Consider the following 12708-nt stretch of genomic DNA (forward strand, 5'->3'; position numbering starts at 1 on the left):
CACAAATTCCACAAAACACTTTACTTTTGTTTGCCCTGCAAAGAGGGGCCACAATCCAGCGGCCCTTCCAAGGAGAGAAGAAGCAGAAGAGTCCTTTCAGAGACATCGAGTGGATCCCGCCACTTCCTGTGCCCTCCGTAACTGCATGCTTCCAGTAGTGGGAGAGTCCCGGACTAGAGGCCAGAGCTTCAGAATAAAAAGGACATCCCTTTAAGACAGAGATGAAGAGAAATTTCCTCATGTGGTGAATCTGTGGAATTCGTTCCCTCCGACAGCTGTAGAGGCCAAGATGATGGGTGCATTTAAAGCACAGGTTCTTGATTAGTAAAGGGTGTCAAAGGTTATGGGGAAAAGGCAGGAGAATGAAAGGAAAAATACATCAGCCACGATTCAAATGGTGGAGCAAGGAACCGACCACATTTCAACAAATTTTGATGGGCCGAATGGCCTAATTCTGCTCCTACATCTGATGATCTTATAGCCCAGTGCTCTACTCCCTCTACACCCATGACTGTGATGCCGGGCACAATTCAAATGCCGTCTACAAATTTTCCAATGGCACCATGATCATCGGCAGAATCACAGACGGCAAAGAGGAAGCGTTCAGGAGGGAGGCAGATCAGCTCGTTGAGTGGTGTCACGACAACAACCTTGGACTCAGCATTATCAAAACCAAGGAGATGATTGTGGGGGAAATCAGGAGAACACGAACCAGTCCTCATCGGGTGGTTAGCAGTGGGAAGGGACTTCAAGTTGCTGGGTCTCAACATCTCTGAGGATCTGTCCTGGGGCCTCCACGTCGATGTAGTTACAAAGAAGGCTCGCCAGCGGATAGACTTGGTGAGGAGTTTGAGGGGATTTGGTAGGTCACCATTCCAACTGGCTGCATCACTAGTACAGAGGTGCCAATGAACAGGCCAGGAAAGGACTACAGAGGGTTGTTAACTCGGCCAGTAACATTATGGGCATCGCCCTTCACTCCACTGTGGACATCTACAAGAGGTGGTGTCTTAAGAAAGCAGGACCCTCACCACCTAGGCCAGACCCTCTTCACACCACTACGATTGGGAGTCTGAAGATGGGTACTCAGTGGCACAAGGACAGCTTCTTCCCCTCCGCCATCAGATTCCTGAATGGACAATGAACCCCACACACTGCCTCACTTTTTCTTCTTTTGCACTCATTTATTTATTAAAAAAAATTAATTTATAGCAGCATTTGCACCTGTGACACAAAAGAACAAATTTTGTGACATGTTCATGACAATAAATTCTGATTCCCGTCCTGTCCTATGGTGAACCCAAGCTCAAGGCATCCAAGTGGTACCCCCTTGACCCCTGGTTCTGAAACCCCTCAGCCAGTGGTTCTCAACCTTTATTTTTCCACTCACATACCACCTTAAGTAACCCCTTACTAACCACAGAGCACCTATGGCATCCTATTGGCACAACAGTCGTCGGCCTGATCAGCAACAACGATGAATCACCCTACAGAGAAGAGGTGGGAAATCTCGAGATCTAGTGCGAGAGGAACAACCCGATTCTCCACGTGGATAAGACGAAGGAGATGATCGTGGACTTCAGGAGGACCAGGAACGACCACATTTCAACAACTCTGTAGTGGAGAGAGTGGAGAGACACCAAGTTCCTTGGTGACCTATCGTGGACCCTCAACATCTCCTCACTTGTCAGGAAGGCGCAACAGCGACTGCACTTCCTGAGAAGACTGAAGGGGGTCAAGGCCACCAGCCACCATTTTGCCAACCTTCTACCTCTATCAAGAGCGTCCGGGCCGGTTGCATCACAGTGTGGGTACGGTTGCTGCAGAGAATTGGATCAGAGGTCAATCTACTAGGCCATAAAAATGGCAGAGAGGATCACTGGAGCCTCCCCCCTGCCCCCCCCCCCCCCCCATCAATGTGATCTACCGGGATCATTGTCTGAAAATCAATCCCTTCCACCCCAGGCACAGCTGCTTCCGTCGGGGAAGAGATCCAGGAGGATGAGAGGCAGCGCCACCAGGCTGAGGAGCAGCTTCTTCCCGCGGGGCAGTGCGAATGGTGAACGCCCCCAAGGAACTGCCCCTTGTAGAGGTGAATGCTTGCCCTCCATATGTATTGCCTGTCTGTGTGCCATGTCGAGTTGTGTGTCTGCGCGCTTTGCCCCGAGGACCGGAGAACGCTGTGCGATCAGGTGGCGATGAATTTGGCTGGAAAACAAGGTTGAGAACCACTGCAGGAAGCCATTAGCCAACCTGCATGACTCAGGAGCCCTGGTCCCATACAGCATTCATTGCCCAGGAGCAAGCCAGACTCAACACTGCCAACGTGAATAGAGAACTGCATTGCAAGGCACAGGATTTTCCCAGAGAGGGGAGGCGCCCTGATGACCTGGACATCATGTGATCCTGATGTCAGTCTTTGTACCATGAATTGCCTGGGGGACACATGATCGGTTCGGAGCAGCAAGAGAGGGCGAGGGAGCGAGTGGCCGCAGCTGCAGAGAAGGCGCCGGGAGCCGGTGAGGAACTGGGCTGTTGCAACCGGGGCTGGCACACAGCGGGGCGGCCAGGACTGATCCGAGGGCCCGGCTCAGTGCCGGGCTGCTGGACCATCGGGGTGGCGAGTGCCGGAGGAGGGGTCCAGCCCGGGACACCCTGCGGGACCGAAGGGGGGAGCGGGGAGCTGCGAGCTCCTCCAGCATTGGAGGCGACGATCCGAGCGCTTGCAGACTTTCGGGGTTCGGGTCCATTGACTTGAACGTGTCCTGAAATCCGTTGTTTTGCGGAAGCTTCACAGCAATTATTGATATGAACCTCACTCCAAATGTACAATAAAAAGAAGACTTTCGGGGTTCAGGTCCACTGACATGAACGTGTCCTGAAATCCGTTGTTTTGCGGAAGCTTCACAGCAATTATTGATATGAACCTCGCTCCAAATGTGCAATAAAAAAAAGACTTTCGGGGTTCAGGTCCACTGACGTGAACGTGTCCTGAAATCCGTTGTTTTGCGGAAGCTTCACAGCAATTATTGATATGAACCTCGCTCCAAATGTGCAATAAAAAAGACTTTCGGGGTTCAGGTCCACTGACGTGAACGTGTCCTGAAATCCGTTGTTTTGCGGAAGCTTCACAGCAATTATTGATATGAACCTCACTCCAAATGTGCAATTAAAAAAAAAAAGACTTTCGGGGTTCAGGTCCACTGACGTGAACGTGTCCTGAAATCCGTTGTTTTGCGGAAGCTTCACAGCAATTATTGATATGAACCTCGCTCCAAATGTGCAATAAAAAAAAGACAAAATAAGGTAGAGTCTATGGTTAAAAACACTGCTGGGGAAACTCAGCAAATCCACTGACTTTATATCACAATATTTCTGGATAAAGGACACTGACTTAGTTACTTTATATCACAATATCGCTGGATAAAGGACGCTGTTTGACCTGAGTTTCTCCAGCATTTTGATTTTACTTCAGCCAAACTTTACTGGTGTGTTTCGTTCTTTGATCGTTTTGGAATCTGATGGCCGAGGGGAAGAGGCTGCCCTTGTGCCGCTGGGTGCTTGTCTTTAAGCTCCCTGTACCTCCTCCCCGATGGGTGAAGAGGGCACGGCCTGGGTGGTTGGGGTCTTTGAGGTTGGAGGCTGCTGGGTTTTTTTTAAAGCCTTTGTAGATGTCCTCGATGGGGTGAAGTCTGGTGATGTCGCAGGCCGAGTTAACAACCCTCTGGAGTTTTATTCTTGTCCTCAGTGTTGGCGCCGCCGTACAACCAGCCAGAATGTTCCCCACGGTACACCTCCGAAGGTTTTGAGATCTTTGGCAACGTACTGAATTTCCTCACTCCAAAAGGTTCCAGGTCTCGAAGAAGGGTTCCAAGGTGGAATGGGGAGTAATGGACTTTTTGAATGCTAAAAGGTGTGCACGGCGTCAATGTAGAAAGGTTGCTTCCTGTGATGGAGGGGTCTAGGACAAGAGGGCACAACTTCAAAGTTGAACAGCGTCTGCTTAGAACAGAGATACGGAGGAATTTCTTCACCCAGTGGGTGGTGAATCTGTGGATTTTGTTGCCACAGGTGAATGTGGAGGCACAAATTGATAGGTTGTTGATTAGCCAGGGTATCAAAGGCCTGAATGTGAATGCCTGCCTACATTTTGCTCAAATTTTGATAAACAGTTCAAGTCCACAATGTTGGTTATGTATTTTTATCTTTGCTACATAAAGCACAATGTTTGACCTTCTGGGTTTCTTCTCCTGCATTGTCCTACCATAAATATGAGAGTGGACTAGGAGTTTGGAAGGACTCCAGCCCACTGGATGTAAGCAGCTGATAAACATCACAAGGAAATGTGGTCACTGTGCAAAAAAGTGGTTCCTCACTGCCCTGCACTGGCTTTGTCAAAAAACCCTGCATTCCAAGATATAGGAGCCCTTCTAATCATGAGCTGGTCCATCCTCCCACTTGTTCCGCAACCATGGCTGCCCCGACTAATCAAATACCTGTTAATCCTCTGCTTTGAAACACCCAATGACCTCGCTTCCATATCCAATTAACACCTTTTGTTGGTCTGGAGGTGTTCCCCCCCCCCCCCCCCCCCACCTGGCACCTTCCTGTTCTTTACTTATACCATGAAGAAGGGCTCAGGCCTGAAACGTTGGTCATATATCTTTACCACCTATGGACGCTCCGAGTCTGCTTGAATTCCTCCAGCGTTTCTGCATGTGTTTTTTTACTACATTCACAGTGTTTCACAGCCATCAAGTAGCCATCTGCTTTACCAGATGTTGATTTGTATCTTGGTGATTGATTCGCATGCATCTGTGGTGACAGTGCCTTGGTGTCACAGTCCTTGGGGCTGACCATTCAGATGCCAGGTGAACAAGTTCTGTCTCCGATTCCCTCCAAGGCCCTTACCCATCCCCCCGCCTCAGAGCCCTTGAGTTTTCTGGAAGAACATTTAGCACTACATACTGATCTGTGCCCCCTATTGTGTACATCTCCTTCAGATGTTTCTCCCATTTCTCCCCCCCCCCCCCCACACCCACCCCCATCCGAGAGAAGCAAACTGTCCAGATAACATGAGCAAGACTATTACTGCGATGGAACCCCTGAATGATCCATCGGCTCTGGGCAATTGTCATCCAAGCCACTGATTCCCTTACATTGGTAAAGGAAGATGATCTGGGGGCTGACATATTATTGATTCCGATTTATTATCAGAACACATGTGTGACATCAGGTATAACCTTGAGATTGGCATTGTGTATGACTCTGGGTGCCAGTGTTAGAGGGCACAGTGCCCATATGGGGCCCTGGTGCCAGTGTTACAGTCGACGGTCCCTACGTATGACCCTGTTAGAGACAACAGTCCCTCTGCACCAGTGGGGAGGCTTTGTAATGCAGTGAAGCCTTTATGTATCAAGGTGAGCTCCTGGATGTGGATGGGAGGGGAGAGGAATGTTCTCACTCCGCAGATAATTCAGCGGTTTGGACCAGTATCTGACGGAAGTTCAAATCACTTGGTGGTTTTAGTGGAGGGCAAGGAAGGTTTCTGCAAAGCGCAGGCAGTATTCTTTTGCAATCATTTGAACTTCCTCCCTATAATTTTGACTCCACGTGGTTTTAGATTTGCATAGAAACCATGTCCATGATGTTTTCTGGCTTCCCGAATTGCTGGCATAGGACCCTGCACTGTTTGTCTGCAATCTGAGAGCTAAGTAGCTTTTGTCTTTTAAGGCCTTGCTCACCTACTTTACAACAGGCTAGATTTGACCTTGCTCACTTTGTGGAAAACACAGCCTTGGTTTTTAAGATAAACTTGGTTATTTTTCCAAAGAAGACTGAAACCACATTTAGCAAGAGTATCTCGGTTACCTTTAATAGAAACTCCACTCGTTTTGCAAAGCACGTTGTTACAAGCCCAGAGGATCCAAAAACCTGTCACAAAGTCCTTTTTTTTTAAAAAAGAAACTACACACCCTGCAAATCACAACCGTGGCAATATTTTAAAAACAAACTAGCTCAATCTAATTCTAGAACCACAGCAGAAGGTTTGAGCAAAGCCCAAGGAATGTAACGTCTGGACTGCCGACAGTCGGGAGGGTTAGGGCAATATGAGGGTGATGCTGGCATTGGTCAAGGATTGGACAGTGGGCCAAAAGGCCTGTTTTGATCCCGTGTACCTCTGTCCCTAAATGTCACAGTCCTCTCCATTGAATCTCAGTCGTCCGCCTCCTCCTCCACCGAAAAGGTTCCAGGTGATGAAACACTGTTCAGGTGGGCAATGGGTGAACAGTAAGTTCTCGGGCAGCACGGTTAGTATAACGCCGTTACAGCGCCAGTGACCGGGATTTGAATCTGGCGCTGTCTGTAAGGAGTTTGAACATTCTCTCCCGTGTCTGTGTGGGTTTCCTCTGGGTGTTCTGGTTTTCTCCCATGGTTCAAAAATGTACAGGGATTGTAGGATGATTTGAGTGTAATTGGGCGTCATGGGTTTAATGGGCTGGAATCGGCTTCACCCTGCTGTAAGTAAAATAAAAGAGACCTTTGGAAGTGGATGATGTTACATCCTGTGTTATCAAGAGCCGAAGTGGCAGCAATATAAATCTCTGGTGATTTCCAATCACAAAGTGCGGTGCGGTTGGCAGAACGCTGTTAAGGCGCCAAGTTCAAACCAGCGCTGTCTGCGAGAAGTTTGCATGTCCTTTCCCGTGTCAGGTGCTCCGGTTTCCTCCCAACCTTCAAAACGTTTTGAAGGGTGGAATCCCCTGGAGGAAATCCACATAGACGAAGGGAGAATGTACAAACTCCTTACAGACAGTGTCAGACTTGAGTCAGGCTTTATAAGTGCTGCTTTGACCCCACTGCCCTTTGATAAAATGGTTCAGTTGGAACTGTTCTCGTGGAACGAGATTCTGGGCCAGGGACCAGTGGTGAAAGGATCTTACTCTGGGCAACTCTTTCAGATCTGGAGCTCAATAGGGAATTAGATAAAACCCAATTTTTTAAAAATTATTTTTTTAAAGACTCTGGATAGTGGAATTGATTGGATAACTTCCTCAAAGAGCAAGTAGGAAATAAGGCCTTTTGTTCTGGTATTCAACAACTGGTTTCGGTCTTCCTACGAGTGCGAGCCCTTCCTGCCCTCAATCATTTGCCACTCCGACTCACCCATCACCCCCCCCCCCACCTCTCCCCTAACCTCCCTAACGCCCCATCTTGTTCCGTTCTGCAGGAACGTGACTGAGCCACCAGCATTGATCCAGGAGATCACAACATGAAGCTACAGCTCATCCACCAGAAGGTAACCAGGCAGCCGCTGCCTCGGGTGGGAGAAGACCAGGGTCATGGTGGCCAGTCTCCACTATTTTTGACTTGATTCACTAATATTTCTGCTCCGTGTGTGAGAGAGAATACAAGGGTGGGTGAGCTGAGAGAGAGGGAGAGAAGAGGTGTGCCTGTGTGAAAGGGATAAGTACAAGATGGAGAGAGTGCGTGCCTATGAACATATGCCTTTGGGGGTGGGAGGGGACTGTGATCAGCAGATAATGGGGACATGTTCATCAGGCTGTGTGTGGTCATCCGAATTAGCCTCTGGCGGTTCTGTGGATTGTCAGGATCCAACATGCGTGTTGTTACGTTATAACCACCTCTTTGTTCTCCCTGTAGGTGAAGACCTCTCCGCCATTCCCCAACGAGAGCGCAGCCTGCAGCACGCAGACCCCAGGACTGCACAAGGTATGGAACTGGAGAGGATGGGTGAATCTGGAACGAAGAAGCCACCTGCTGGAGGAACTCGGCAACAGTGTCAGTGGGAGAGAAAGAATTGTCAGGGTTTTGGGTCTGAACCTGACCTTGACGAGGGTTTCCGACCGAATACGTTGACCCTTGACTTGCCGTGCTCCTCCAGCAGATTGTTTATTTGCAGGAGTAGATGGGTGTCTGTCTGTCTCGTCGCACTGGCTGGCAGCCCAGACTTGTGCTGTTCCAACAGCTCTGCGACAGAAAGGGTTAAATTACAAGGACCGGTTGCAGAGACCCAACTGAACATGCGTAACTAGGAAGAGACGCTGTGGACGGTTTGTAAGAAGCAAAATATTATTTAATCAGAAGTGGGAACTGAACAAATTTGTATGTTTCGGCATTGTTTATTGTCACAGTTCTCAAGATGTATGAAAACTTTATTTTGCATCTATTCAGGCAAGTCAGCCCATATTTAAGTGTGTAATAAAGTGTGGGTTGTAGTGTTACTGTAGGTATCTCTGTAACATTGACCCTACACTCTTTCAAAGGGCATCATCTTTTACCAGGGTGAGGTCATTGTGAGGCTGATGTTGAAGCGTATCAGCTCCTGTCTGAGTGGCTCCAATTCTCCTATCGTCTCTGATGGATGACATCTCACTGGCTCTATTCAAAGCCCCTGGAACACCTGGACAGTGACACCCTACTGAGTAATTGGATTTTCCTGCCCCTTGACCACAATCAATGAGGATTGGAAAGAACAACCTCCATCAGTACTGGAGCACCACAGGGCTGCGTTCTTAGCCCCCTGCTCTACTCACTTTACACCTATGACTTTGTGGCTACAAATTTTGCTGATGTTACCACGGTAGTAGGTTGTATAAAAAGGGACGACGAAGGGAGATTGAAAACTTGGCTGAATGGGGCACCACCATCGAGAACATCTACAGGGACGCTACCGTCGGAGAGCAGCAGTGATCATTGAGGATCCTCACCACTCAGCGCACGCTCCGTTCTCGTTGCTGCCATCAGGAAAGAGGTCTAGGGGCCACAAGACTCGCACCACCAGGTTCAAGAACAGCTGCTCCCCCTCCGCCATCAGACTCCTCAACGACAAACTCAATCAGGGACTCATTTAAGGACTCTTAATTTTGTCACATGGTTACCACAGCACTGTTACAGGGCCAGAAACTTGGGTTCGAATCCCGCGCTGTCTGTAAGGGGTTTGTACGTTCTCCCCATGTCTACGTGGATTTCCTCCAGGTGCTCCAGTTTCCTCCCACTGTTCAAAGCGTACCGGGGTTGTAGGTCAATTGGGCAGCACAGATTCGTGGGCCAAAAGGGCCTGTTACTGTGCTTTATGACTAAACTTAAATTTAAAAATTTTTAAAATATTTAAATATTACAGATTTTTTTCTCTGTATTGCAGTCAGTTTGTTTTCATTCTTGTTCGTGTGTGCACGTTGAGAATCGTTTTTTATTGCACTACCAATAAGTGATACAGTGTGACCCCATTATAACGCGATCATTGGGTCAAAAAATCTCATCGTGATAAAAGCGGGATCATTCACAATCAAGGTTTCGATGAATCGCTATTGTTACAGATGAAATTATAACACAAATTACTTCTGCGTTGTGGTGTGTGGAATCTCTCTGCAATGTGAGGACACACTTGCCTGACCCGATGATACAATACTGCTATGTCTTTCCCAATGTCCCCACTCCTGCCCGGAGGCCTGAAACCAGAGTCCAATGACTCGTGGTGCTGTATCCAAATTAGCATTAAATCGGGGTTTCACTGTAATTCACAGGAAAATGAATCTTGGAGTTGTATGGAATGTCATGTATGTACCCTTAACAATAAATCTGAGGTTAGTCTGATGCAGCAGGAAAGACACCGTCCTTGAAACAAAGCTGTCGGGGCCTTGGGGACAGGCATCCTCTATGGAGAGGAATGGTCTGCCAGTGTTTTGGATTGGATCCCTTTCTTGAGTCTGTGAAAAAAAGTCCCTGCCCAAATCATGAACTGACCATTTCTCTCCACGACCTGCTGACTCCCTCCAGCTTCACTCCTTCTGTTAACAGAGCATTCAGTGAGGTGGCTTCAGGGGGTGTTCTAACACCAAATGAATTTGTTTTCCCCCCTCCAGATCTACCGGGAGGTGGTCCTGGTTCTGGGAGTCATCGTCGTCCTTGTCCTCCTGATGCTCATCCAGTTGATGCTCTTTCCACTCAACCATCAAATAAACAAGGCAGCTCAGACCAAGAGTGGGACAGAAAAACTTGCCAGGCACGTGGGCACAGCCTGCGCCGATCCCTGCAGGTAGCCAAGAGCATGGCGGGTGAGGTGACTGACCGGGCGGCTGTGTGGCTGGCGGGTAAAATGACCAAGCAGGTGGGCAAGGGGATGGCGGGCTGTGGTGCCCCTTGCAGGTAGCCAAGGGGATGGCAGCTGCGAGCACCCCCTTCAGGTGACCCCCCACTCCTGTGGCATTGGCACTGTATCCATCCTCTGGTACCCATAAGTGGCACTCTGTTGTAGCGGTTGCTCGGCTACACACCGAGTCTCTGATTGTCCGGTCTACGGGCTATTGATGTATTGGCAGCTGAGGATATTATTAAAAGGAATAGTAAAGTCTGCTTACCTCCCTCATGCAACTCCCATTCTCTCTCCTGGGGTAAGTGGGATTGGTAGGACCACTGATGTCCGAGTCCCGTCTGTCGGTGCTCGCTGCTTCAGTGAGGGGAAGAATGCAGCGTTGAGGAGTCATGCGGCCTTTACCCCGGTATCGGGTTGAACAGCACGCACAGAGACCCTTCCATCTTTTTCCAGTTTCATCCTGGTCGAAAGTATTCCAGAAGGGGTGCACTTCGATCCCAATTCAACCAGGAACCCCTCCATTGCCGACAGCTGGATGAAACTGTTGCGTGAAGCAGAGAGCAGCGTTGACATTGCTTCCTTCTACTGGACAATGATAAACAATGACACCAAGACCAAGGAGCCCTCAGCCGGTCAGGTCAGTAAGCACTTGATTCAGCGTGTTCACCACTCACCGAGATCGCGGAATGAAATCGGCGGGTGGGTGGGTGCTGACTGGTGGTGGTCCCTCCTTCCCCGACACTGACCCGTTGCTGAGGTTGCAGGAGGCCAGAATGATCCTCTTATCAAGCATCGCCCCAGTTAGCTGGACAATGGGCGACCGGGGTTCGAATTCCCGCGCTGTCTGTAAGGATTTTGTACGATCTCCCCGTGTCTGCGCGGGTTTCCTCCGGGGGGCTCTGGATTCCTCCCACCCTCCAAAATGTCACGTGGGCGACAGGAGCTCATGGGCCAGAAGGGCCTGTTACCGTACTGTATGTCTAAAACTTTTTTTAACAATAAGAACCCTCGAAGCCGTCGCACAGGTTTTGCAACCAGCGCGCTAAAGAAATTATAGTGCAAAGTATAGAATAAAATCGTAACTACACGGAAACTTCATTAGAACGCGATTCGTTAATCTAAGGAATTGCTTATAGCGCGGGTGTCTGTAGACTCCAAACTCTGCAAATTTTGAAAGAGAGATGGACTGGACGGGTTTGACAGATTATTGATATGTGTTTTGCCCTCAAAATCCATTGCTTTGATCAAGATGACAAAGGGAACCAATTGAAATTATAAATTAAATACCTAGCTTATTTTTAATAGTTGTATTTAACTGACATTTTGTACATTTTCAGCTTGAATTTAGTTTCTTTCAAGGTGTTAATCTGCATAAATTACCTCCATTATCATGAGTCCATTTACTTCTCACCTATTTAACACCATGTTGGATCAAATGGTGCCGCATTAATAATGTTCTTTCAACTTGTGAAAATTTAACTGCAATTTAACTGATTGGTCGATTAAAAATGGAAATGACCTTGTTAAGATGTCCCTGGGCAGTCAGCGTCCACGTTATATAGCGCTTTGATCTGTAATGGCGACTCCTTTTAAGTGGTAATTTTGAAGAAAATATTGGGGGAAAACTCAATTTTTCTGTAAAATAGTTGATTAAAATTCAGAATCCCAATATTAAAAGAATGTGCTTGCTTTCCTTCATTAAAATTGTTAGTTATAGATCCTTTGAAAACTGGTAATACAGGTACACAGTCCTTTATCTGAAACCCTTGGCGGACAGTGTGTTCTGAATTTTGGATTTTTCCGGATTTCAGAAAGCCAGATTTAAGCCTGCCCAAATTTTGCTGCCTATCCACCCCCACCCCCTTCCAGTCACTCTGCCGGTCGCCCGCCAAACTCCTGCTGCCGGTCTCTTTCTTCCCCCCCCCCCCCCCCCCCCACCCGCCTGCCTGACTCGCGCTGCCGTTTCTCTCTCCAAACTTGCCGGATTTTGGAGCTTTCCGGATTTTAGATGTCCAGATAAAGGATTGTGTACCTGTACTTGGGTTTGATTATCCATGGGCACTCTCGACATATATGCATCTGTTCCGCGACTTGGCTGTAACATGGTATGAAATCTTGGACCCCAACTTCCGCGTTCTAACGAGGTTTTACTGTAAATATGTTACTTTGTAGAATGCAGTATATGGGTTGGGGTTTTTTAATTTAAAATTTAAACCTACAGCATGGTAACAGGCTCTTCCGACCCATGATCCCGTGCCGCCCAATTGACCTCCAACCCCCGTATGTTTTTGGAGGGTGGGAGGAATCCAGAGCACATGGAGGAAACCTGCGAGGAGAATGTACAAACTCCTTACAGACAGCGCGGGATTCGAACCCAAGTCGCCGATGCTGTAGCAGCGTTGCACTCACCATGCCGCCTGAGGTTAGCTTAGGCCTGTTGGAGTGAAAGGCCTGTTTCCACTCTGCCTTCATCACGCGTTCCAGTACGTCCTCTTGTGCAACCTTGACGTGGGCTCACTGCCCCAGCCGGGGTTGTACCTGTGCTGGTTAGTGTGCCTCCTCTGGCCCTGGGTCATCTCCTGACCTCCCTG

At 48.5% G+C, this 12708-nt stretch overlaps 1 protein-coding gene across 1 annotated transcript in view; it reads left to right on the plus strand.

The window, feature by feature from the left end:
• Window positions 1-2340: 2340 nt before the first annotated feature.
• pld3 (phospholipase D family member 3) overlaps window positions 2341-12708 on the plus strand; it is a 29836-nt gene continuing 19468 nt past the window's right edge. Inside the window, exons 1-5 of the mRNA XM_069907683.1 lie at window positions 2341-2519; window positions 7232-7300; window positions 7666-7734; window positions 9888-10060; window positions 10571-10754. Coding sequence (XP_069763784.1) covers window positions 7274-7300; window positions 7666-7734; window positions 9888-10060; window positions 10571-10754 — 453 coding nt within the window. The 5' untranslated portion in view covers window positions 2341-2519; window positions 7232-7273. The remainder of the gene's footprint in view (window positions 2520-7231; window positions 7301-7665; window positions 7735-9887; window positions 10061-10570; window positions 10755-12708) is intronic.

The sequence above is a fragment of the Narcine bancroftii genome, chromosome 13 (assembly GCF_036971445.1).
Source record: "Narcine bancroftii isolate sNarBan1 chromosome 13, sNarBan1.hap1, whole genome shotgun sequence".
Lineage (NCBI taxonomy): Eukaryota > Metazoa > Chordata > Chondrichthyes > Torpediniformes > Narcinidae > Narcine > Narcine bancroftii.